Below are 24,533 nucleotides of genomic sequence, written 5' to 3'. Positions count from 1 at the left end.
TTCCCAGAATCGACCATCTGGGGGGCTAAAGGGAGAGGAAAAAAAATCAGGTATTTATAACTTGCGAGTGGGTTATCGGATCTTAATGAATTTTGATATTTAGAAGGACATCTTGACTCAGAGCTCTTATTTTAAATCCTGACCGGCATTAAGCCTCTGATTTTCCTTTTAAATCAGTCTATTGATTCTTTGAATTTTGTTAGAGCTCATACCATATGAGCTCTTGGCTCTTAGCTCTTCTTGGCTCGTCACAAGTGCCATATGAGCTCTTAGCTCTTGTTAAGTATGATTTTCTTTTTTTGATTAGTTACCATAAAGAATGAAAAGTTTATTTTGTTTTAGAATAAAAGTCTTTATCTTCTTAGCATTTTTTTTTCGTTAGAATGGAATTGGAGCAACTTGACCGCGAACAAAAGCTAAAGGAAGAAATGATGAAAAGTACCAGTCTTGGCCTTGGAGTTGGCGGTCCACCCGGCATGGGAATGGCACCTCCTGGAGGTCCGAGAATGCCTGGGTCCCTGGAAGCCTCACACTGGCTCGATCTCCAAAGAAGGTATAAATTTTCTGTTTTATCAGGCCCTTAGAAAACGGGACGGTAGACGGTGAACAGAAAGAGAAATGGATTATGAAAAAATTACATAACACAAAATCTGGCGTTCTATCAAAAATTTGCTTAGAGTTCTAATATCATCTAGTATGATACGGCAAAAAGTTATGTTGTAAGGTGGTAAAGCGTAAAAAAACAAAACAAATTAAATAAAAGAAATTATCCGCCAGGAAATATCAGCCATCAGAACTAAATAAATTACTGACTCTCACGCGATATGTATTACCAATAGTTAAATAAAAAGAAAAGTAAACTGAAATGACACTAAAACACCGTTAAGTAACAATAAATTGGTTGGATTATTGGTAAGAACTAGATGAATAACTGGTAAGAAAATGTTACTTCTTGTCTAATATAAAATAGACGTTTGTGTATAAATACCAGTCAATATTAATAGTGAAGAATGTGTTCGAACAATGAAATAGGGCACCCGTCATTCAAGGTACATGAATTCCCAGAATCAACCAAAACCACTACAATCAGCTAAAAACAACCAAAAACAACTAAAACCACTACAATCAACCAAAAACCACTGCAAATTCCCTAGAATAGCTAAGTGGCTCAAACTTGATCATCAATAAAGCTGAAAGTGTAAAAAAAAATTAAAGCCATAGGATCATGGCAACAAAAAAATAACTAAAAAATAACAACAACTAACAGATAAAATAACATTTCAATAACATACAAAATAAAAGCGCCTGTCAAGTTTCTCCAAGTTGTGATCCCTACTTGTTCTGAATATTATTCTGCCATACTTATTCTGATTCTTCCGGGTTGCCAATATAATATTTAAATACCAAGACATTCCAAATTATTGCATTTCAGTGAAAAAAAAAAAAAAAAAAACTAATGCTGATGCCAAATACTGTGCGTAACTTACAAGGATGGAGGCTAATATTAGTGTCGAAGAAAAAAATCACTAACAACATCTAGGGTTTGCCTTTTCTTTGTTTTTTTTTTTTTGTGTGTGTAATGTCAAGGCAAAATTAATTTTATGAGTGTAATTGGTAAAATTTGTTTCTGAAAAGTATGATCTTAGTTTCTGAAAAAAAGATGACCCTGGTGATGTTTTCCTACACTAACACCAGTTTCCCCTCTTATAAGCTGTACATACTCTTTACTTGATACTAGGAAAATATAGTTAAGCTATATATATATATATATATATATATATATATATATATATATATATATATATATATATATATATCTATATATATATATAAAAATAAGTTGTCTGTGTGTGGATCTGTGGATCAGGTGACGTCATGTTTGTTCGCATATGACGTCTGAATTATTTCACACTAATACAAAAGAAGAAAAAAACTAAAAAAGGTAAAAACTACAAAAAAAACTAAAAAGAAAAAAAAACTAAAAAAGCTAAAAAACTAAAAAACTAAAAAAAAAGGTAAAAATCTAATAACTAAAAAAAAACTGAAAAAAATAAAAAAAGGCAAAAACTACAAAAAAAATAAAAACTAATAAAAAAACTAAAAAAGCTAAAAAACTAAAAAAAACTAAAAAAAACTAAAAAAAGGTAAAAAACTAAAAAAAACTAAAAACTAAAAACTAAAAAAGAAAAAAACTAAAAAAAAGGAAAAAACTGAAAAATAAAAGAGAAAAAGAAAACTAAAAAAATATGAATAAATATATATAAAAATAAGTTGTTTGTGGGTTATGTCTGTCTGTCTGTCTGTCGAGTGACGTCGTGTTTGTCCGCATATGACGTCTGAATTATTTCACACTAATACAAAAGAAGAAGAAAACTAAAAAAGGTAAAAACTACGAAAAAAACTAAAAAGAAAAAAAACTAAAAAAGCTAAAAAACTAAAAAAAACTAAAAAAGGTAAAAAACTAAAAACTAAAAAAAACTGAAAAAACTAAAAAAAGGCAAAAACTAAAAAAAAACTAAAAACTAATAAAAAAACTAAAAAAGCTAAAAAACTAAACTAACTAAAAAAGGTAAAAAACAAAAAAAAACTAAAAACTAAAAAAGAAAAAACTAAAAAAAAGGAAAAAACTGAAAAATAAGAGAAAAAGAAAACTAAAAAAATATTAATAAATATAAAAAATATAAATATAATATAAATTAGCAATCAACAAAGCACCGAGACACAAATGACGACCGGGACACAGGGAGTATAAATGACGACCAGGACATAAGTAAAAAAAAACTAAAAAAACTAAAAAAATGGTAAAAACTACAAAACAACTAAAAACTAATAAAAAAACTAAAAAATCTAAAAATCTAAATAAACTAAAAAAGAAAAAAAAGAAAAAAGGAAAAAAATAAAGGAAAAAAACAAAACTAAAAAACGAATGTATATACAGACCGGGACACCGGGATACAAATGACGACCGGGAGACAGGGAATATAAATGACGACCGGGACACAGGGACACAACTACAATGGGGACGCCGGGGGGCACAGGGGGATATAAATGACGACCGGGACACCGGGACACAAGGAATATAAATGACGCCCGGGACACTCAAAGAGAAATCACAGACTGGAACACCGGGACACAAATGACGACCGGGACACAGGGAATATAAATAACGACCGGGACACAGGGACATAACTACAAAGGGGACGCCGGGGTGCACAGGGGGATATATAAATGACGATGGCGACTCAGGGAATGGTCGATTAGCAATCACCATCAACAAAGCTCAAGGGCAATCATTAGAATCATGAGGTATAGATCTGAATACGGATTGTTTTCCCATGGACCATTATATGTTGCATGTTCAAGAGTCGGTAAACCTGACAATCTATTTATATGCACAGACAATGGGACAGCAAAGAATGTTGTATATTCGCAAGTTTTACGTAGTTAAAAACATATATATATATATATATATATATATATATATATATATATATATATATATATATATATATATATACTAGCTGTTGGGGTGGCGCTTCGCACCACCCCAACACCTAGTTGGTGGGGCGCTTCGCGCCCCCCCAAGCCCCCCCGCGCGCGTAAGTCGTTACGCGCCATATTAGTTACGCGCCATTGTAGTTGTGTCCCTGTGTCCCACCTGTGAATAGAGATAGATATAAATATATGTTTTTAACTACGTAAAACATGCGAATATACAACATTTTTCGCTGTCCCATTGTCTGTGCATATAAATAGATTGTCAGGTTTACTGACTCTTGAACATGCAACATATAATTGTCCATGGGAAAAACAATCCGTATTCAGATCTATACCTCATTATTCTAATGATGTGTCCCTGTGTCCCGGTCGTCATTTATATTCCCTGTGTCCCGGTCGTCATTTGTGTCCCGGTGTCCCAGTTTCTAATTTCTCTTTGAGTGTCCCGGTCGTCATTTATATTCCCTGTGTCCCGGTGTCCCGGTCGTCATTTGTGTCCCGGTGTCCCGGTCTGTAATTTCTATTCGAACAATCCCTGTGTCCCGGTCGTCATTTATATATCCCGCCTGTGCCCCCGGCTTCCCCATTGTAGTTGTGTCCCTGTGTCCCGGTCGTCATTTATATTCCTAATTTCATGACGTCAGTCAACACAGAAACATGACGTCACTTGATCCACAGACAGACAGACAGACAACAGTATATATATATATATATATAGATATATATATATATATATATATATATATATATATATATATATATATATATATATATATATATATATATATATATATATATAAATTAGCAATCAACAAAGCACCGAGACACAAATGACGACCGGGACACAGGGAGTATAAATGACGACCAGGACATAAGTAAAAAAAAACTAAAAAAACTAAAAAAATGGTAAAAACTACAAAAAAACTAAAAAATCTAAATAAACTAAAAAAGAAAAAAAAGAAAAAAGGAAAAAAATAAAGGAGAAAAACAAAACTAAAAAACGAATGTATATACAGACCGGGACACCGGGATACAAATGACGACCGGGACACAGGGAATATAAATGACGACCGGGACACAGGGACACAACTACAATGGGGACGCCGGGGGGCACAGGGGGATATAAATGACGACCGGGACACCGGGACACAAGGAATATAAATGACGCCCGGGACACTCAAAGAGAAATCACAGACTGGAACACCGGGACACAAATGACGACCGGGACACAGGGAATATAAATGACGACCGGGACACAGGGACATAACTACAAAGGGGACGCCGGGGTGCACAGGGGGATATATAAATGACGATGGCGACTCAGGGAATGGTCGATTAGCAATCACCATCAACAAAGCTCAAGGGCAATCATTAGAATCATGAGGTATAGATCTGAATACGGATTGTTTTCCCATGGACCATTATATGTTGCATGTTCAAGAGTCGGTAAACCTGACAATCTATTTATATGCACAGAAAATGGGACAGCAAAGAATGTTGTATATTCGCAAGTTTTACGTAGTTAAAAACATATATCTATATACATATAAATATATATATATATATATATATATATCTATATTCACAGGTGGGACATAGGGACACAACTACAATGGCGCGTAACTAATATGGCGCGTAACGACTTAAGCGCGCGGGGGGGCTTGGGGGGGCGCGAAGCGCCCCCACCAACTAGGTGTTGGGGTGGCGCGCGCCACCCCAACAGCTAGTATATATATATATATATAATGACGTCATAAAGTTTAAAGTAAGTTCCAAGCCTAATAAAAAGCAACTAAAGAGCTCAATATAAGGTGTAATAAAAGGGGCATCGGCCGCATGACCTAAAAATGTGTGAAGAAGAGAGGTTTTTTTGTTTTTCTTGCTCTTTTTTTATACGAATGACAGAAAACTAAATAGTCCTTAGTTATGCTAAGTATTACAAGGTGTAGTAGCTTCGATTACGCTCGCATGGGATTATAAAGGTAGATCTGAATCCCCTGCATTTGTGGAACAAAATAGAAGTGTTTAGATTAGTAATTTGCTCAGACAAAAATCTTTTCTATTCTGTAATCCCTATGTATTTATCAAGAACCAGCTGTGTCAATATATAGTGTGAGCTTATTGGTCAGGGAACTGTATACATAAATCTGTTGTAGAAAGAAAGCTATATTCTTATATAACAGTTGATTTTTGTTTGGTAATGATTTGTTTTATTTTGTATTAGTATATCAATCTGAGTATGTGTGAGGTGTAGTGGGATTTATCATGTACTATTTATTTTTGAAACTTGATCTTGCGATAACTTATGATGCTTTTGCTGTTTGAAAGTTATCGCTTTTTAGATGGAAATACGCCCCCCTCTCCCCACTGTATTTTGGCTAAGGATATTTATTTCTGTACTATTTTTAGGTTCGGTCTTCAGCCTGGAAGTGGTGGCCCTAATCCTGGGCTGGGTTTATACCCACCGCCTGGATCTTTGCAGCAACAAATGGAAAAGGAGCGTTTAGAAAGAATAGCCTCTTTTGGTCAGTTGGGAGATCAACTAGCCCAATCTTCTGCAATGGAACCTTTGTTCCGTCTCCAGTTAGCTGGATTAGCTCCACCTGAATTTAACCACCCATCATTAGGCTTACATCCGTCTAACCCAAGCAATGAACAAATACTGCAGAATATGAATTTACTTTCTGGGGCAGCTTCATTTCAAAGACCACCAGGTCCTATGGGCCTCCATCTCCTTGGAAGACCTTATGATGACCCTGCATTTGCCCAGGTATGTTTTCTAGCATTTTTGTTTTTTGTCTGGCAGATAAGGGCTAAGGTGAAGTTTAAATCAGATGCATTCTTTTCTAAACACCTATACCCAGGTGAAATACTTTTTAACTTATTATAATTTGCTTTTTGTTCCGTAAGCAGTCTTTATCGGTCCAAGGGGGGTAGTTATAGCCAATAACGGTGGAGGATGGGGTTTAAATTTATCGAGACAAAAATTCCACTTTTTGTTATATTAGTAGTCAAATTTGATCTTTGTCTCACAAAAATGTAAAATAAAAGAAAATGGTGATGATGATGTTCATTTTGATTTTTAAAAGAATGTCTGAGTGGTCAATATTATGTCATTGGTAACGTTACCATAAGCACCCCCACCAACGACTGTATCATAGTCATTATTCCCTACCTTGGCAGCCCGACGTGTTACTCTTTGTACCAATTTCGGAAATAATCTGCGTTGTAACCAACGCTTTCAATGTATACTGCCAGCCCGTTATTGCCCTCCAAAGCCCCCTTTACTTCGACCAAAATTACAAAAAAATCCCAGTTTTAAATCCTATTAATGCAAGGACTGAGCACTTCTGAAAGAGCTGTGTGCCAGCGTTTGTTGTAATCATAAGTAAATGAAATTTGTAATGCATCATGTTAATGTGTCATTTATATTGTTAATGTGTTAGTTTTGTTGTTTCATTTCTATCTGACAAGCCAGTTGGATTCATCAGTGTATGTTTTTTATAGTGTACTTATGTCCCTCATTTTTTTTTTTCATTTTATTCATCTTACTCACTGTATTTAACAGGCCAGTTTGATTGACAGGCCATTGCTGTAGGCATTATTTTAATATTTCACTTATGTGCTTATGTAGGCTAGCTGACTGAAGGCAGTAAGTTCGACAGTTTTATGTTGTGAGAGTTTGCTAGATAATAAGTTACTTCTATTATATTCTTCTATTATTAATGTTTTTATAATCCTAATCAGTACGGAGACCATTCCTAAGTTGACTTCTGTGATGTTGGCATCTTCTTAAACATCATTTATTTATCATTATTTATTGAGAAACCTCCACAAAGTTTTGTACGTCAGTGCCCCCCCCCCCTGTAATTCTACCTTTTCCTATCAGCCATAGTAGGTTGTAACCATAACTGTTGTCACCATGAATTATGAACTCCGTGTTGGATGTGGCCGGCCTGACAACGAGGCTGATATTTAGATGATGACTGTCCGTCGAAAATTTTCCAGGAGTGCAAAAATATTTTCAGGAGGGTATAAGTTAGAAAGACTGGCTAATCATCCTTAAAAGCTGCATAACCCAGGATTCAAAAGATTTTCTTTCATAAAGCTTACTTGTTTCGCTAGCTTTACTACTGTATACCGATGAAGCATTGAGAAGTTGTTGCAGAAAATCCTACAGATACAAAATGCGTTTTAATACACAATGCTGATACCGAAGTTACAACTTCAAACAAATTCAAATTACGTGTTTAATGTAAGAATTTGAATTTACTTCATTAATACTAAACAAAAGGCCTAAAAAACATGAATGTCTTTCTCTTATACTTGAACTCTATATGTACTACCTTGTTGATCGAGAAATACCTGTGTCAATAGACTCCTTTTTCGAATAACGAGTCCTCCAATACAGTTTATCTAGTTGTATGGTATATTAGAAATTGATTTTAAAATCCCAGAGGACATATTCCCTGCATTCCCTCCCCCCCTAACTTAGGCACCCAAGAAAGATGTAGACGTAGTATATGAACAAATATGCGATACCTGCATATATAGAGTGGTAGTCCACCAGAGAATGGTCTGATGGAGCCCCCCCCCCCAAACAAACAAAAGAGAAATTATTGTCTAAAAATGTCTTCTTCTTTTTCTGATTTTGTCCTTTGCCTCCAAGGGAAAACGCTCAAATAATTTTCTAAATAGCATACTTTAATGATGTATACTGTAGCGTGCATCTGGATTTCTGTATAATGTATTCACTTTTTTTCTCACTATAATTGTGTGTTTTTTATTCTGATTAAGATGAATTTCTTTTTTTTTACGTCCACTGCTGTATTTTCCTGCTCCTCAAAAGGCTTTGTATTTTTAACAAGTAGTTGAAACATTAAAAATTAGTAACTTGTCTAGAATCGACAAAAAAATGGCGTACTATGAAAATGCAAAAAAAAATGGTTAGATAATTTTTAATAGTAGAACACAAATGCGGAGGAGGAAAAGACTTGTTCCCATTTTGATGCAACAACAAATATGGACTTGGAAACAGTGTATTCCCCTAGATTAAGGCACTTTCTAAACCTTTCCACAAATGCTGGTTTTTAAAAGAAGCCGTTAATTATAGAATTTTTTCAAATGTCAGTACAACTCCTGTTTGTTAGGTTCTTTTGGTATGGGCAAAGTCCATACCAAAAAGACCCATAAACGCACTGCCTTTACTCAACCACATAAGCAGACATCTTTCTGAATCTTTTTTTCTTTCTTTTTTCATTGTTTATTTTACGGACTTAATACATTCGACTTCTGTACTGCCTATACGTCGGGAATGTGTTTTGGTTGCAAACGGCTATGACTACTGTTCCTTTTAATTATCACAGTTTTGTTTACTAACGAAAAATAAACACCAATTATCATTAAACTAAAAATACGATAAAAATTGAATAAATATTAATCAAAAAATGTGATTTCAACTTTATTTTTAGTTATCAGCACAGGCAGCTGTTCAGGAGCAGTTACAAAGACAAATGCTTATGGAAAGAGAAAGGCTATCCTCACAGGGTCTTGGCCTTATGCACACTCATCCTGGTGCAGCGCATCCAGCTCTCGCAGCTGCACAACATGAGGAATATATGAGGTAAGCATTACAAGAGACACAAACTAGACTAACGAAGCGATTTCAGAAGAGCCTTCCCAGGTTTTCTCCTGTTGTTCTTTTATAAGAATCGTTATTTTAAAAGCCAATAATTTCACACTTTCTTTGTAAGTGGCGCATATTGAAAAAATTTATTTCGAGTTAGGTTAGCAATTTGGTATGAAGTAACGCTCTGCATCAAGTTTGAGCCCGCCTCCTTCACCGAAAATATCAAGATATACGCATCTCATAATGCCTTATATATATATATATATATATATATATATATATATATATATATATATATATCATGAAAAGAGAAATCACCAATGCAACAGCACAAACACACAAAAAAAAAAAAAAAAAAAAAAAAAAAAAAAAAAAAAAAAAAAAAAAAAAACATGAAAGAGACAGAAGGAGAAAAGGAAAACTGTTTTCCTAAATTAGTGACTAATATAGACCAGCACTTGAATGATATATATATATATATATATATATATATATATATATATATATATATATATATATATATATATATATATATGTATATATATATATATATATATATATAAGGCATTATGAAATGCGTATATCTTGATATTTTCGGTGAAGGAGGCGGGCTCAAACATATATATATATAAATATATATGTTAAATATATATATATATATATATATTATTTATTTATATATATATATATATTTATATAAGTTGCTCATTTTTTCTCTGTTTAGTTCGCCTCCCTCCCTCTCTTCTAAGATTTATATCTCCTTCTATGCATGGCTTGGGTTATTAATGCTTTATTATCTGTCATAAGAAGGAGTGATCCAAAATGCAATTTGCTTTCCTTGACAAAATTAATTAATAACTTAAAAGGAGAATTTGAGCTCTTAGTTTGTTCACTGGTGGGATTGAATTCTTCTTCTTCCTTACGGCGAGATATTGGCTTTTCAGTCAAGAATACTTATCCCTCCTTCTTTTGTCTCTTTATATTGGGTGTATTGAACTGTTGCAGGTAGCTGCTAGTTCTCTGTTTGCCAGAATTGCCTCTCACTCAATCGGACTATCTGTCTTGGCTTTTTCTACAATAAGCCATGGCTTGATGCCCACAACTAGTCGATTTTAATTCAAATTCTCTTGGGATTTGAGTAGTTGGATAATTCTGGTGCATACTCCGTATTATCCAGATCAGATCCGTATCATTTCGGGGTCAGATCCGAAATATGTTTCTTCTAACAACGTTTTTAGCGATCTTTAGAATATGTGATTTGGTACATTTAAAATGTATTAACTGGTCCCGTTTATTACAAGATTTAGCTTTTGTAATGAAAATAAATACCGTCCCTATCAAGCAAGTGTTGTTCTCGAAGATAAAGTAAAAGCTAAATATAATCCAAGAAGATTCGAACCCCTTTAGAAATCCATCCGGCAAAGTCAACATTATCTTTTATAGGCATCAACTTTGAGGCATTCTAAGGCTCCAAGGTTGTTCCGTAGAATTAAGATTAGTACCAGTGAGGGACGAATTTTTTTTTTGCCATTCTAAATTATTCATTTACAAGATCGTTTGATTAATTTCTTTCTAAAATGCACTTTCGAGTATTCTTGAACACTCAAGCAGTTAGGCAAGTCTTAAACAAGTGAGTAGATTTTGTCCCACGTGGTGATTTGCAAAACAGGTGGTGAAAATCAAAGAACGCACCTAATCCTCACCATTTGGAATCCTTCTCCATTCTTTGGAGCATCCCCCCCCCTTTCAGTTGGTGCCACTGTAGGCACTTACGCAGAAATATTTTTTTAAGGCACCATTCTCTTTTACAGCCATAAAAAGGCTTTGACTATAATAATCCTAACCCTGAAAACAGACTCAGGAATCGGGAACGAAGGCAACTTTAAGGTAATCTTCTGCTACCCTAGGCCGGCCGGCTAATGCTTTCTCAAGATTATGTGATATGTTGAATTTGATCTCGACAATTTAAAATAATGTAAACCACCTTGATCTTTTTTTTTCTAATTTACTTAGCTTCTGTTTATTCTGCCGTACCTTTCTCTATTTTTTGTTTATATCTAAGTTTTCATTTCTATCCACCCTAAAAATTTAATTTTTATTTGCTTTGTAATTTGCTGTCTACTACTTTATGATAGTGTTGTTTACTGTATGTGAACGGATTTTTAGTAAATGTAAGTTCAATTACCGTCAAAACTACCTTTGAGGAAATCGAATAATGTCGCCGGATTGTGACATCTCAAAGTTAAATATCTATAAGTAAAAGCTTAAATGTCGGCTACAACGTTGTATCCAGGATTTTTTCTGGAGGGGGAATTACAAAAAGAAACTTTGAAAAAGCATCAAATATTTGTATGTATTCATTTTGTTACGTTTTTACGAGTTGGACAGACGTTTCGGGGGGGGTCATACCCCTTACCCCCCCCCCCCTGGATAGACTATTGGTCAGCTACAATTTCACAGACTATTTGGCAGAGCTTCTAATGTAATATCAACCATGTGTGTTGTCATTTTTATGGAAATTGTACATTCAGTAAATGTGGTAGAACTCAAATTGGGTTTCGTTTATTTTCATAAAAACGCCCTCCATTTCATGGATGTACGCAAGAATTCATTTCTATGGGGAGGGAGGGATTTGTCAAGTAGGCAATAAATTGTCAAAATAGGCGGATTGTATGAAGCTCGTGAAAATCTGAAATTTTGCAAAGATTAGTCAGTCCCACAGCTCCCTCCAGTAAATTTTTGTTATTGGAGCTTTGTTAAGCGTATCCATATTAATATGGATACGCTTCACACAATCTCGATTCCAGAATTCGCTGCAGTCGAGTTCCAAATCTGGGTCCTAGATTACGAAGTAGAGGTCAATCCCACTGCAGCCCTACAGGGCTCTCTCCCACCAACCCTTCTTAGTGCTTGCCTGCTCTATACATAATAGTATATTTGTGTTAAATACAAAATGTTATGATTGTAAACAATTTAGAACTTAAATGATCTAAACTATCTCTTGCAGAAAAAAAACCTGACTCGACTAAAAGTCGAGGTCTCGAGGTTATAACTAAGTCGATCCGAGGGAAAAACTGAGGTTGAATTTCAACCTTTTAGGATTTTTGCATTACTATGAAAAAAAAACGAGTTCCATTTATAATGGTGATTGCAGAGTGTAGAATATGTAATATCGCTTCAAATGTGTAATTAATTTTCTGTTGTACCTTTATATCCCTTTCAGTCTCCAACTCCCATGAAGATCTTTTAAAATAATAAGCTACTATTCACTAAAGGCAGTGAGTTAAATCAATTTTTATGATTTTATAGGCGACTGATTTTTCAATTTGAAGACAATACCCATTTTTTAAGATAAAAATGGTTTGAAGGATCCTTTGGTGGAATAGCAGGATGCTTTGACCAATTTGGCCAAAGATGTCCTAGGTGAGACATCTGAATAGAAATTTAATAAAATGATTAAGTGTGAAGACAATCGTAGAAGAAGTCAAAGATTTTATTATCGAAAAATAGAACTTTCTAAGTAAACGGAGACAGTGACCCAAGCCTTAAAAAGAGCTACATCATCTTGCAATAGAGGAGAGGAGTTTCCGCCCTGAAATATCACTTAGCGTACTCTAATACCATTCGTTTTAAATCTAAAACCAAAGAAATTGAAATATCTATTTAATATTTATTCTATTATATTATTGGGATGGAAATTGAAGAATTCTATAAAACAAAAAATGTTTGGAAAACAACGGTTTTTATGGCACTTGCTATTAACCAAGTGACATATAGCGATCACAAATTCTGTCGGTCCCGGTTTTGCTACTTTAAGCACTTCCAGGTGAGCTAGGACGATGAAATTTGGCGGGCGTATCAGGGACCGGACCAGATAAAATTAGAAATAGTCTTTTTCCCGACCTCACCATCTGGGGGGGGGGGTTGGTTAATTCGAAAACACTGGAAAAAATGAAGTATTGTTAACTTACGAACGGGTGATGGGATATTAATGAAATTTGATGTTTGGACGGATATCGTGTCTCAGAGCTCTTACTTTAAATCCCGACCTGATCCAGTGATATTGGGGGGAGTTGGAGGGGGGGGGAACCTATAATCTTGGAAAATGCTTAGAGTGGAGGAATCGGGATGAAACTTGGTGGTAAAAATAAGCAGAAGTCCTAGATACGTGATTGACATAACCGAAATGGATCTGCTCTGTTTGGGGGAGTTGGGGGGAAGGTTAATTCTGAAAAAATAGAGAAAATGAGGTATTTTTAACTTACAAAGGAGCGATCGGATCTTAATGAAATTTCGTATTTAGAAGGACCTTGTAACTCAGATCTCTTAATTTAAATCCCGACCGGATGCAGAGTCATTAATGGGGGGGAGTTGGGGGGGCGGAAATCTTGGAAAACACTTAAAGCGGAGAGATCGGGATGAAACTTGGTGGGAAGAATAAAAACAAGTCCAAGATACGTGACTGACATAACCAGAACGGATCCGCTCTGGATCCGGTGACATATGGGGGAGTTGGGGGGAGACCTAAAATCTTGGAAAACGCTTAGAGTGGAGGGATCGGGATGAAACCTGGTGGGAAAATAAGCTGAAGTCTTAGATACGTGATTGACATAACCGGAACGGATCCGCTCTACTAGGGGGAGTGGGGGGGGGGTTAATTTTGAAAAATTAGAAAAAAACAAGGTATTTTTAACTTACGAAGGAGTGATCGTATCTTAATGATATTTCATATTTAGAAAGACCTCGTAACTCAGATGTCTCATTCTAAATCCCGACCGGATCCAGCGTCATTGGGGGGGGGGAATCTTAGAAAACACTTAATGTGGAGAGATTAGGATGAAACTTGGTGGGAGGAATAAAAACTTGTCCAAGATAAGTAACTGACATAACCGGACTGGATCCGCCCTCTTTGGTTTAGTTGGGGGGAGTAATTCGGAAAAATTAGAAAAAATGAGATATTTGTAACTTACGAACGGGTGATCAGATCTTAACGAACTTTGATATTTAGAAGGATCATGTGCTTTAGAGCTCTTATTTTAAAATCTCGACCAGATCCGGTGACATTGGGGGGGAGTTGGAGGGGGAAACCGGGAATTCTTGGAAAACGTGAAAATTGAGGTACCTTTACCTCACGAATGGGTGATCGGATCTTAATGAAACTTGATATATAGAAGGATCTTATGTCTCAGATGTTCAATTTTCAATTCGAATATGATCCAGGGACATAGGAGGCTGGAGGGGGGAAACAAAAATCTTGGAACACGCTTAGAGTGGAGAAATCGGGATGAAACTTTATGGGAAGTATAAACACAAGTTATAGATATGTGATTGACATAATTGGGACGGATCTGTTCACTTTGGAGGAGCTGGGGGATGTTGATTTGGAAAAATTAAAAAAAAATGAGGAATTTTTAACTTAAGAACGGGTGACCGGATCTTAATGAAATTTTATATTTAAAAGGAACTCATGTCTCAGAGCTTTTATTTCAAATCCTGGCCAGATCTGTTGACATTGGGGGGTGTTAGAAGGGGAAACCGGAAATCTTGGAAAACGCTTAGAGAAATCGGGATAAAACTTGGTGGGTAGAATAAGCAAATGTCGTAGATACGTGATTGACGGAATAGTACTGGATCCACTCTCTTTGGGGGAGTTAAGGGATGGGGTTCAGTGCTTTGGCTGGTTTGGTGCTTCTGGACGTGCTAGGACGATGGAAATTGGTACGTATGTCCGGGAGCTGCACAAATTGACTTGATAAAGTCGTTTTCCCTGATTAGACCATCTGGGGGGGGGGGGGGCTGAAGGGAGAGAAAAAAGGAGAAAAAATGAGGTATTTATAACTTACGAGTGGGTGATCGGATCTTAATGAATTTTGATATTTAGAAGGACCTCGTGACTCAGAGCTCTTATTTTAAATCCCGACCGGCATTAAGCCTCCGATTTTCCTTTTAAATCTATCTGTTGATTCTTAAAATTTTGCTAGAGCTCATACCATATGAGCCCTTGGCTCTTGGCTCGTCCGGCCTCGTCACAAGCGCCATATGAGCTCTTAGCTCTTGTTTATTTATTTATTACTTACTCCCGTGGAGTACAGTTTTAGGGAATATTTTTCTTCCGAGACGGAGGAGGGGTCTGGTCTAAAGGTTACCGGTAGAAGCCATGAAAATGTGTGGGTGGACAAAAAACAACTATTTAGCACATGTTAATTGCTAAAAGGGAAACGGATACACAACAACGAGAAATTAAAAATTTCGGGAAAAAAGTGGTTTTAGCCCATATTAAATCCTTTTACACTATCTAGCGTGGGACTCTGAAACGCAAGCAAGAAGAAGTTGTTTAAATATGTCAGGATTCAAAACAGGAACCAAGCAGCCAAAAACAAGTGAATAACTTCCTCCTCAACGCCTCGCTCTTTACGCTAAAGTTTTTAATTGTTTTAAAAAGTAGAATTGTGGCAAAGAGTCAACCTTAGCGTAAAGAGCGAGGGATGGCGGAGGGGACAACCCATTTTATATACGGAGTAATTTCTGTTCGTTTTAAGTTTTAATATCGCTCCTTACTTTCAGTTAAAAGAACTAGTTTTTTTTTTATTTAATTTCTGAATGTTTTTGAATTAATGCATGTTTGATTTTGGCTCTCCGCACATAAATTATTAAAATGAAATTTGTATATTAATTCTTTTTTTTGGCTAAATGGCTTTCTCTTAGTTTTGATCAGACGATTTTGAGAAATAAGGGGTGGGGAAGGAGGCCTAGTTGCCCTCCAATTTTTCGGTTGCTTAAAAAGGCAATTAGAACTTTTCATTTTTAACGAACGTTTTTATTAGTAAAGAATACACGTAACTTAAGAATTAACTTACGTAACAAACTTTTATATTCTTATATTTTTGTTATGTATATGAGGGGGTTTGTCCCCCCGTTAATACCTCGCTCTTTACACTAAATCCTAAGTTTTGTCCCAATTCTTTAGGAATGACCCCTGAATCAGAAAGGCCGTAAAATAAATAGTTGAAATTACTAACGATACTTTAGCATAAAGAGCGAGGTATTTATCTCCTCCTAAATACCTCACTCTTTATGCTAAAGTATTTTTAGAACCCTTCATATGCGTAATAATCTCTGTTCGTTTTAAGTTTTAATGCTACTCCTTACTTTCAACTGAAAAAACTTTTTCATGTTTATTTTTTCATTGTTTTTTTATAGTAATGCTAGAAAATCCCGCGCCCTTTTCATTGAATTTCTCTTCCCCCATGACATATTCCTCCAAGGAAAGATCCTTCCACATATCCCCCTCCCCTCAACCTACCCCCAAACCAAAAAAATTCCCCTGAAAACGTCTGTACACTTCCCAATAACCATTACTGTATGTAAACACTGGTCAAAGCTTGTAAGACATAGTTATTATGGTTTTCGACTATGCGGAACAAAATGGCTATCTCAAAATTTTGATCTGTTGACTTTGGGAAAAAATGAGCCTGGGAGGGGGCCTAGGTGCCCTCCAATTTTTTTGGTCACTTAAAAAGGGCACTAGAACTTTTCATTTCCGTTAGAATGAGCCCTCTTGCGACATTCTAGGACCACTTGGTCGATACGATGACTCCTGGGGAAAAAAACAAACAAATAAACACGTACCAGTGATCTGTCTTCTGGCAAAAAAATACGACATTACACATTTTTATAGATAGGAGCTTGAAAGTTTTGCTATAGGGTTCTCTGATACGCTGAATGCGATGGTGTGATTTTGTCGTTAAGATTCTATGACTTTTAGGGGGTGTTTCCCCCTATTTTTTAAAATAAGGCAAATTTTCTCAGGCTCGTAACTTTTGATGACAAAGACTAAATTTAATGAAACTTATATATTCAAAATCAGCATGAAAATCCGATTCTTTTGATGTATCTTTTGGCATCAAAATCCCGTTTTTTAAAGTTTCGTTTACTATTGAGCCGGGTCGCTCCTTACTACAGTTCGTTACCACGAACTGTTTGACATGGGTTATAAACGCCAATTAAGGCAAAACAAAAATGCACCACTGTAAACAAAACAGGATAAATTGAAACTGTGAAAAAAAAAGTAGCCATGATAAGTTCTTATATAATTGAGTATCTGGAATCTACCTTCAGAGATGTCAAAAAGCAATAAATCATTTTTTAACTAGGGAATCGTTACAAAGTTTCCAGAAAAATGAGGTAAACTGACTAATTTGAGACGATTGTTACCATTTTGTTTAAGTACACGGGAATAATTTGACTAACTAATTTGAACTGACTAATTTGAGACGATTGTTACCAAATTTTTAATTTCACGGGAATATTTCTGACTAATTTGACTAACTATTTTGAACTAACTAATTTAAGACGATTTTTTTAATTTCACGAGAATATTTCTACCATCTTAACTGGTCAGGGCGAAATACGGCATGCACAAAATACATGCAGCAAGAATGAAGACAGTGGGAGATTTTCCTTAAAATTTGTTTAAAAGCATTATCTTTTTATGAAAATATGAGTTGAGAATCCAATGTGTCAATGACATTAGGGTCAACGTATCAAATAGAGAAACTTGCTGTTGTTGTTAGGCGGAAACTACTTACTGATAAAATTTGAAGTAGTAAGTAAGTACTTTTATTACCCAAAAATTCACTGGAATTACGTCGGAGTACGAGTGAAAAAAAAAGAAAATCAAACTACGAACATAACCATAAGTATATGTACACTAAGAAAACTACTGACACATGATAGCTAGCCACGGGGTCGTTCTTCCCTTAGCCTCTTCCAGGAAATTCTCTACAACCCGGTTAATGCAAACTGTTGGGTCGGACATTCCCCGGTTACGCATGATATACGATTTCCTCGTCCACGGAGGAACAGTGTTAAAAAGCATGTATCTAAAAATAATTATAGAAGCTTGACAGCGCGCGTGCCCAATTGCATTTGCAATAAAAGAGTTACTAGCTGTCCCCTGTCGTGTTTTTAAATTTATTTAAATATTTTCTTAATTTTAAATATTTTCTTAATTCATTAAAAACAAACAAATAACATGATGAGATTTAGGCTGGTACACAAAAAGGAGGCCTCTGGGTTCACGAGAAAAAAGTTTTTGCTTTTCTTTGGAGCTGATCAGCTTTGCAGTCCCCAACTTTGACCCTATTTGGCTTATGTGTATAGTGGTGGATACAAGCTACATGCTCCATCAAAAGTAGTTGATTAGCGCCAAAGCTTTTGATTTATTGCGTCTATCCCTTCCACAATCAGGAGTTTTCTGTGATTCTATCTCTATATAATTTTTGTGTTTTGCCATAAATCGTCTACTTTTTGCATTTGTCTGAAGTTGCAAAACTCCCCTCATCCCTGTTCCCACATCTAAACATCATAAATTCTTTCGGCTAAATAAAAAGACAAGCCCATATGGGTTTCAAATAACATATTGTAACGTAGAGAATGATAATACATCGTAAATTAACAGTTACTATAGTAAAGTGGCTATGGTACTCTTCTATAAGAACTATATTCTATTAAAAAAAAAAATAATAATGCTGACAAATGCACTAGATATAGCAATGTCGTTTCGAATGAGCCCTTGAATATCCCTCTATGGTATTTGAGCACCCCACTAGTGACAATAGAGAAAAAGCGAGCATAAAAAAGTCGACACGCCTGCTGCCCAGACAAAAAGTGGATTGTCTTTGCTGGTTAAGATAGGAGACTGCTATTCCTCTAAATCGCTATGGTGATTCCAACGGTACAGTTTCATTTCGAGCCAACACTAATTTTGTGGTTTTCAGACAGGGTAGTGCTCACGTTTTTTTTCGGAGGGAGAGTTTACAAAAGGATTTGTGTGTGTTTGTGGGGGGGGGGTAATAACACATTAAAAATGGGTTCATATTTTTTACGTTTTTACGAGGTGGACAAATATTTCTGGGGGGTTAACCCCCCCCCCCCCTGGATACGGCCTTGGTTTCAGACTCTTTTTCAAATTTCCCATAAATTTGTTTTCACAACGGACGTTTATAATTAAGATTAATCGAAATAATAGCTATCATTCGTGAATCGGGTTCAAATGGCGATTCTTTTTCACTCCCTAGTTTGTTCGTTTTTTTGTTTTTTCCAATCCGTGTTTTTAAATTATTGGTTACCATGGAATATGCAAGAGTTTGAAAAAGATATTCATGGGTCCGATGTGGCTATTCAACAGAACATGGCAAAAGACTCCTCCCATTCAAAACTAAAACTCCTTTTCTTCTTTCTCCTCCTTTTTTAATGTTTTCAAATTTTTAAAAAGATATATTGGAATTGATTGTAACTACATGTACGTAATTAGACATTATTATGGCATTCAGAACCACGGAACCATCTGAATCTGCTTGTAACATGTCCCAAGGAGTATTAATCCTTTTCCCTTCGCTAAGAGTAGTATTCAGAGTGCGTTTGTTATTCTATATGTATTCATTTTTTGTTTGATTTTTCAGGCAACAACAACGCGAAAGAGAATATAAAGTCCGAGCTTTAGAAGAAGCAGCGCGAAGGCAATAGAAAGTCAAATCCTTTTGTGAATGTGTTTAGTTTTAAAGTTCATTTTAGTTTCACTTTAATTTGTATTTAATTGAGTATGCAATGCGCTGATGATTTATAATGACACATTTTTTCTTATATTGCACAATATTACTGTCGTTGTTGTTGTGTAATCGTTTAAATAATAATTCTTTTATAATTGAGTTGGATTATATATAGATAAAGGTATGTCGTGAACATTTATCTGCCATTCTGAGTATAAGCGATACTATTGTCAATAATTCATTTGTGTATATTCCATCTGGTTTTTGTAATTAAACGGGACAGGAGAGGGACGTAATACAAGGACATCCTCCCATCCCCCCCAAAAAAAAAGGTTTTTCCGACTCATAAAAACGTAACAAAAATGAATGTAATTTTTTTCATGTTTTTTTTAAAGTTTCTTTTTGTAAACCCCCCTCCCCCCGAAAAAAAAATCATAAATGAATCAAGATTGCTACAATATCAAGTTTTTCCATTTTTTAACGTTTTCTCTGTGAAAATACGAGGGGTCCCTTACTATCTGACCCCTGGTGCACATATCAGAGCGCTATGTATGACGCATTGTTCCACCACGCGGAACGCATTGTTCTGTCGCACTGTTCCGCTCTCGGTATATAGTACCGGGAGCCCGGCACGGCTACCTGGCAGGCTTGTAAATATGGATTGTCATTATTGCGTTCCATCTTACTGCAGACATTGTGAGTCTCTTCTTGATCTCATGATCTTCTGATCTTGATCTTCTTGACAATATTTAGAACGTTTTTATGGCCAAAATGTAAGTATGCTATTGTTCAGAAACAAAACTGTGTAGCCGATATGTAGGCTTGTATATATTGATTCTCGTTGTCGCTTGTCTTCTAACTACAGATAATGTGAACTTCTTGATATCATGGCTTCAGGTTAGGTTTGATGTAACTATGGGAAAAATACTAAAAAGGCATATAACGCTAACTAAAAGATGTTTCAAATAAATACATAGTTGTTCGTTTAAGGGATTATATAAATACATATATATATATATATATATATATATATATATATATATATATATATATATATATATATACTAGCTGTTGGAGTGGCGCTTCGCGCCACCCCAACACCTAGTTGGTGGGGCGCTTCGCGCCCCCCCCAAGCCCCCCCGCGCGCGTAAGTCGTTACGCGCCATATTAGTTACGCGCCATTGTAGTTGTGTCCCTGTGTCCCACCTGTGAATAGAGATAGATATAAATATATGTTTTTAACTACGTAAAACATGCAAATATACAACATTCTTCGCTGTCCCATTGTCTGTGCATATAAATAGATTGTCAGGTTTACTGACTCTTGAACATGCAACATATAATTGTCCATGGGAAAAACAATCCGTATTCAGATCTATACCTCATTATTCTAATGATGTGTCCCTGTGTCCCGGTCGTCATTTATATTCCCTGTGTCCCGGTCGTCATTTGTGTCCCGGTGTCCCAGTTTGTAATTTCTCTTTGAGTGTCCCGGTCGTCATTTATATTCCCTGTGTCCCGGTGTCCCGGTCGTCATTTGTGTCCCGGTGTCCCGGTCTGTAATTTCTATTCGAACAATCCCTGTGTCTCGGTCGTCATTTATATATCCCGCCTGTGCCCCCGGCGTCCCCGTTGTATTTGTGTCCCTGTGTCCCGGTCGTCATTTATATTCCCTGTGTCCCGGTCGTGATTTGTGTCCGGGTGTCCCAGTCTGTATTTTCTCTTTGAGGTTCCTGGTCGTCACTTATATTCCCTCTGTCTCGGTCGTCATTTGTGTCCCGGTCTGTAATTTCTCTTTGAGTGTTTTTTCTTTTTAGTTTTTTTTTAGTTTTTTACCTTTTTTCTTTTTTCAGTTTTCTTTTTCTTCTTTATTTTTCAGCGTCACTATGAAGTACATATCGACGAACTTTTGTTTTTTTAACTTAAATCTGGTAGGCATTGATGACCTTATCCAAGTCAAAATCCCAAACCCAATCATCATCGCTATCATTTTCAGTTTTGATATGTTTTGACTCTCGCTGTCCAGGTGGATTTTCATCTAACTGCGCGGTTTTGCGTTCAAATACCGTTAATGACGTCACCGTCAAAGCAAAAATGACGACAACTAATTTCATGACGTCAGTCAACACAGAAACATGACGTCACCTGATCCACAGACAGACAGACAACTTATTTTTATATATATAGATATATATATATATATATATATATATATATATATATATATATATATATATATATATATATATATATATATATATATATTCGTTATCCTTTTGTTTTAAGCCATCAGGTGTCAATTAAGCAATAGCAATAGAGTTAAGGTGAAATCGTGAAAATTTGCCAGATTTTTTAAATTGGGGGAAACACCCCCTATAATTAAAGGAATCTTTATGAAAATCACACTATCAGATTCAGCGTACCAGAGAACCCTAGTGTAGAAGTTTTAAGCTCCTATCTACAAAAATGTCGAATTTTGCTATTTTCGCCAGAAGACAAATCACAGATGCGTTTTTTTTTTTTTTTTTTTTTTTCTCGGGGTTGATTTTATTGAAAATGGTTCTACGAGGTCTGGAGAAGGTGCATTCAACCGAAAATTAAAAGTTCTAGTGGTCTTTTCAAGTTACCAAAAAGATTGGAGGGCAACTAAGCCCCCTCCCACGCCCATTTTTCTCCAAACTTGTCGGATCTAAATTTTGAGATAGCGATTTTGTTCAGTACAGTTAAAAGATTAATTAAATATGTCTTTAGGTGTAAAATGCCCCCCACAGTCCCTGCGGAGAGGCCTGTAAGCTATGAAATTTGTCCATTGTTTACGTATAGTATTTGTTATTTGGAAGCATACGGGCATTTTTTCCGGGGGGGGGTGTTGTGCTTGGGGTGGATTTCTATAGGGAGAATATTCTTCGGGGAGAAAATTTCTGGGGGCTGAATGTTCCAGGGAAAATGTTACGCTGGGTGGATTTGACAGAATTACTGTACGAAATTATTTTTGATTGTCTTATATTCTATCTGCTAAGTTTTTCGTATGGAGATGCTCCTGGGGAATTATCCAGGGGCTTTTTCCGCGTGTTTTAATTTCCAGGGATAATTTCCGTGGAAGGGGGCATTTCTGGAGTTACCGAAAAACCGATTAGAGATTAAAGTCTTATTCAAATGAAAGAATGCTTAGGACAATTTTTCAGCCTCAATCGTTCGCAAGCAATTTTACAGGGAGGGGGATTCGCAACGAGGATGGAACTGTCTGGAGGGAATTTGAAGGGAGGGGTGCACTTTATGCTGGATGAAATTTCCACGGAGGAGTTTTCTGTGAGGGGAGGGGTATATTTCATAGAGGGCGAGCAAGATTTACCGGCATTATTTGAAAAACTAAGAGAAATAATTCCGTATGTGAAGGGTTGCCCCCTCCTCAATACCTTCCTCTTTCTGCTAAAGTTCGACTGTTTGTCCCAATCTTTTAGGAATGTCTACTGAAAGACAGGGGCCGTTTAATTAGAATAGGAAGTATTTTGTTTTACATTTTCAGGTACGGTGAGCCAAATTCGGACCTGTATTAGTTGAAAAATGTTCAGAAATTAAATAAAAAAAACGAGTATTTTTAACTGAAAGTAACGAACGACATTAAAACGAACCGAAATTATTCCGTATATGAAAGGGGCTGTTCTCTCCTCAACGCATCGCTCTTTAAACTAAAGTTTTTATTGTTTTAAAAAGTAGGGTTGTGACAAAGAGTCAAACTTTAGCGTAGAGAGTGAGGTGTTGAGGAGGGGACAGCCCCTTTCATGTACGGAACAATTTCTTTTTGTTTGAAGTTTAAATGTTGCTCCTTACTTTCAGCTAAAAGACTTTTTTTATTTAATTTTAAGTAATAGAGTGGGGAATAAGCAATTTCAATTGAATTAAGACACTTGGCCGTGAATTCAATCCATACTTCCTGCGTAACGCGTTCTTATTTAATCGTAGTTCTCTGAAATCCTTAAACCCAGCAATATCATAATAAATTCTTCTGTAGTTTTAAGTCAGAATTTCGTTTATAACTCAGTGTGATTTGTTGTTGTTTCTAAAGATAGAATATTTTACCAAGGATAAGGAACTGTTAATTCTTTTGTATGGGGGTTTTTGCTATGGAAATTCTTATAATGCAGCTACCATTTTTGAATTAACTTCAACTGGCGATTATTCCTCAATTGACATTTTTTTTTCAAAGCGCTTTTTTAGATTTTTCGGTTTCTATGGCCTAGAGTTCGCTCTTTACTAGGTTGTGATGGATATAGTAGTCATGATAAGTGATATTAATTGTGCATAAAATTTATTTTAATCAAAATTTTGATTCAATAAAATATTTTAAAAATGGAGTTTTGAATAAAGTAACTATGGACAAATATTTCTCATGTAGCAGTATTTTGAAAATAACAATTTTTGTTTAGATTCAATTCATTTTAATCAAAATTTTGATTCAATACAATATTTGAAAAAGGGGGTTTAAGCAAACTAACTATGGACAAATATTTCGCGTGTAATACTATTTTGAACATACTAATTTTATTCAGATTCAATTTATTTTCATCAAAATTTTGATGTTATTTGGTATTTGATAAACAGCGTTTAAGCAAATTAACTATGCACAAATATTTCCCATGTATTACTATTTTGAAAATAATAGTTTTTAATCAGATTGAATTTACTTGAATCAAAATTTTAATTTAGCACGATATTTAAAAAACGGGGTTTTAAGCAAACCAGTAATGGGCAAATATTTCCCATGTAAAACTGTTTTGAAAATGATAAATCTTGTTCAGATTGAATTGAACGCTTTTTTTATAAATACGTTAAAAATTGTTCCAAGAGTTTAAAAA

At 35.6% G+C, this 24,533-nt stretch overlaps 1 protein-coding gene across 2 annotated transcripts in view; it reads left to right on the top strand.

Moving 5' to 3' along the window:
* Positions 1-19,836, top strand: part of LOC136033717 (arginine-glutamic acid dipeptide repeats protein-like) — a 185,175-nt gene extending 165,339 nt beyond the window's left edge. For both annotated transcript variants that reach the window (XM_065714601.1, XM_065714602.1), the window contains 4 exons: positions 383-553; positions 5,908-6,268; positions 8,970-9,121; positions 19,591-19,836. In XM_065714601.1, coding sequence (XP_065570673.1) covers positions 383-553; positions 5,908-6,268; positions 8,970-9,121; positions 19,591-19,654 — 748 coding nt within the window. In that variant the 3' untranslated portion in view covers positions 19,655-19,836. The remainder of the gene's footprint in view (positions 1-382; positions 554-5,907; positions 6,269-8,969; positions 9,122-19,590) is intronic.
* The last annotated feature ends 4,697 nt before the right edge of the window (positions 19,837-24,533 follow it).

Source organism: Artemia franciscana, chromosome 12, assembly GCF_032884065.1.
Source record: "Artemia franciscana chromosome 12, ASM3288406v1, whole genome shotgun sequence".
NCBI classification, from domain to species: Eukaryota; Metazoa; Arthropoda; class Branchiopoda; order Anostraca; family Artemiidae; genus Artemia; species Artemia franciscana.
The sequence above is the reverse complement of the archived record's forward strand: the minus strand, read 5'-3'. Positions and strand labels throughout refer to the sequence as shown.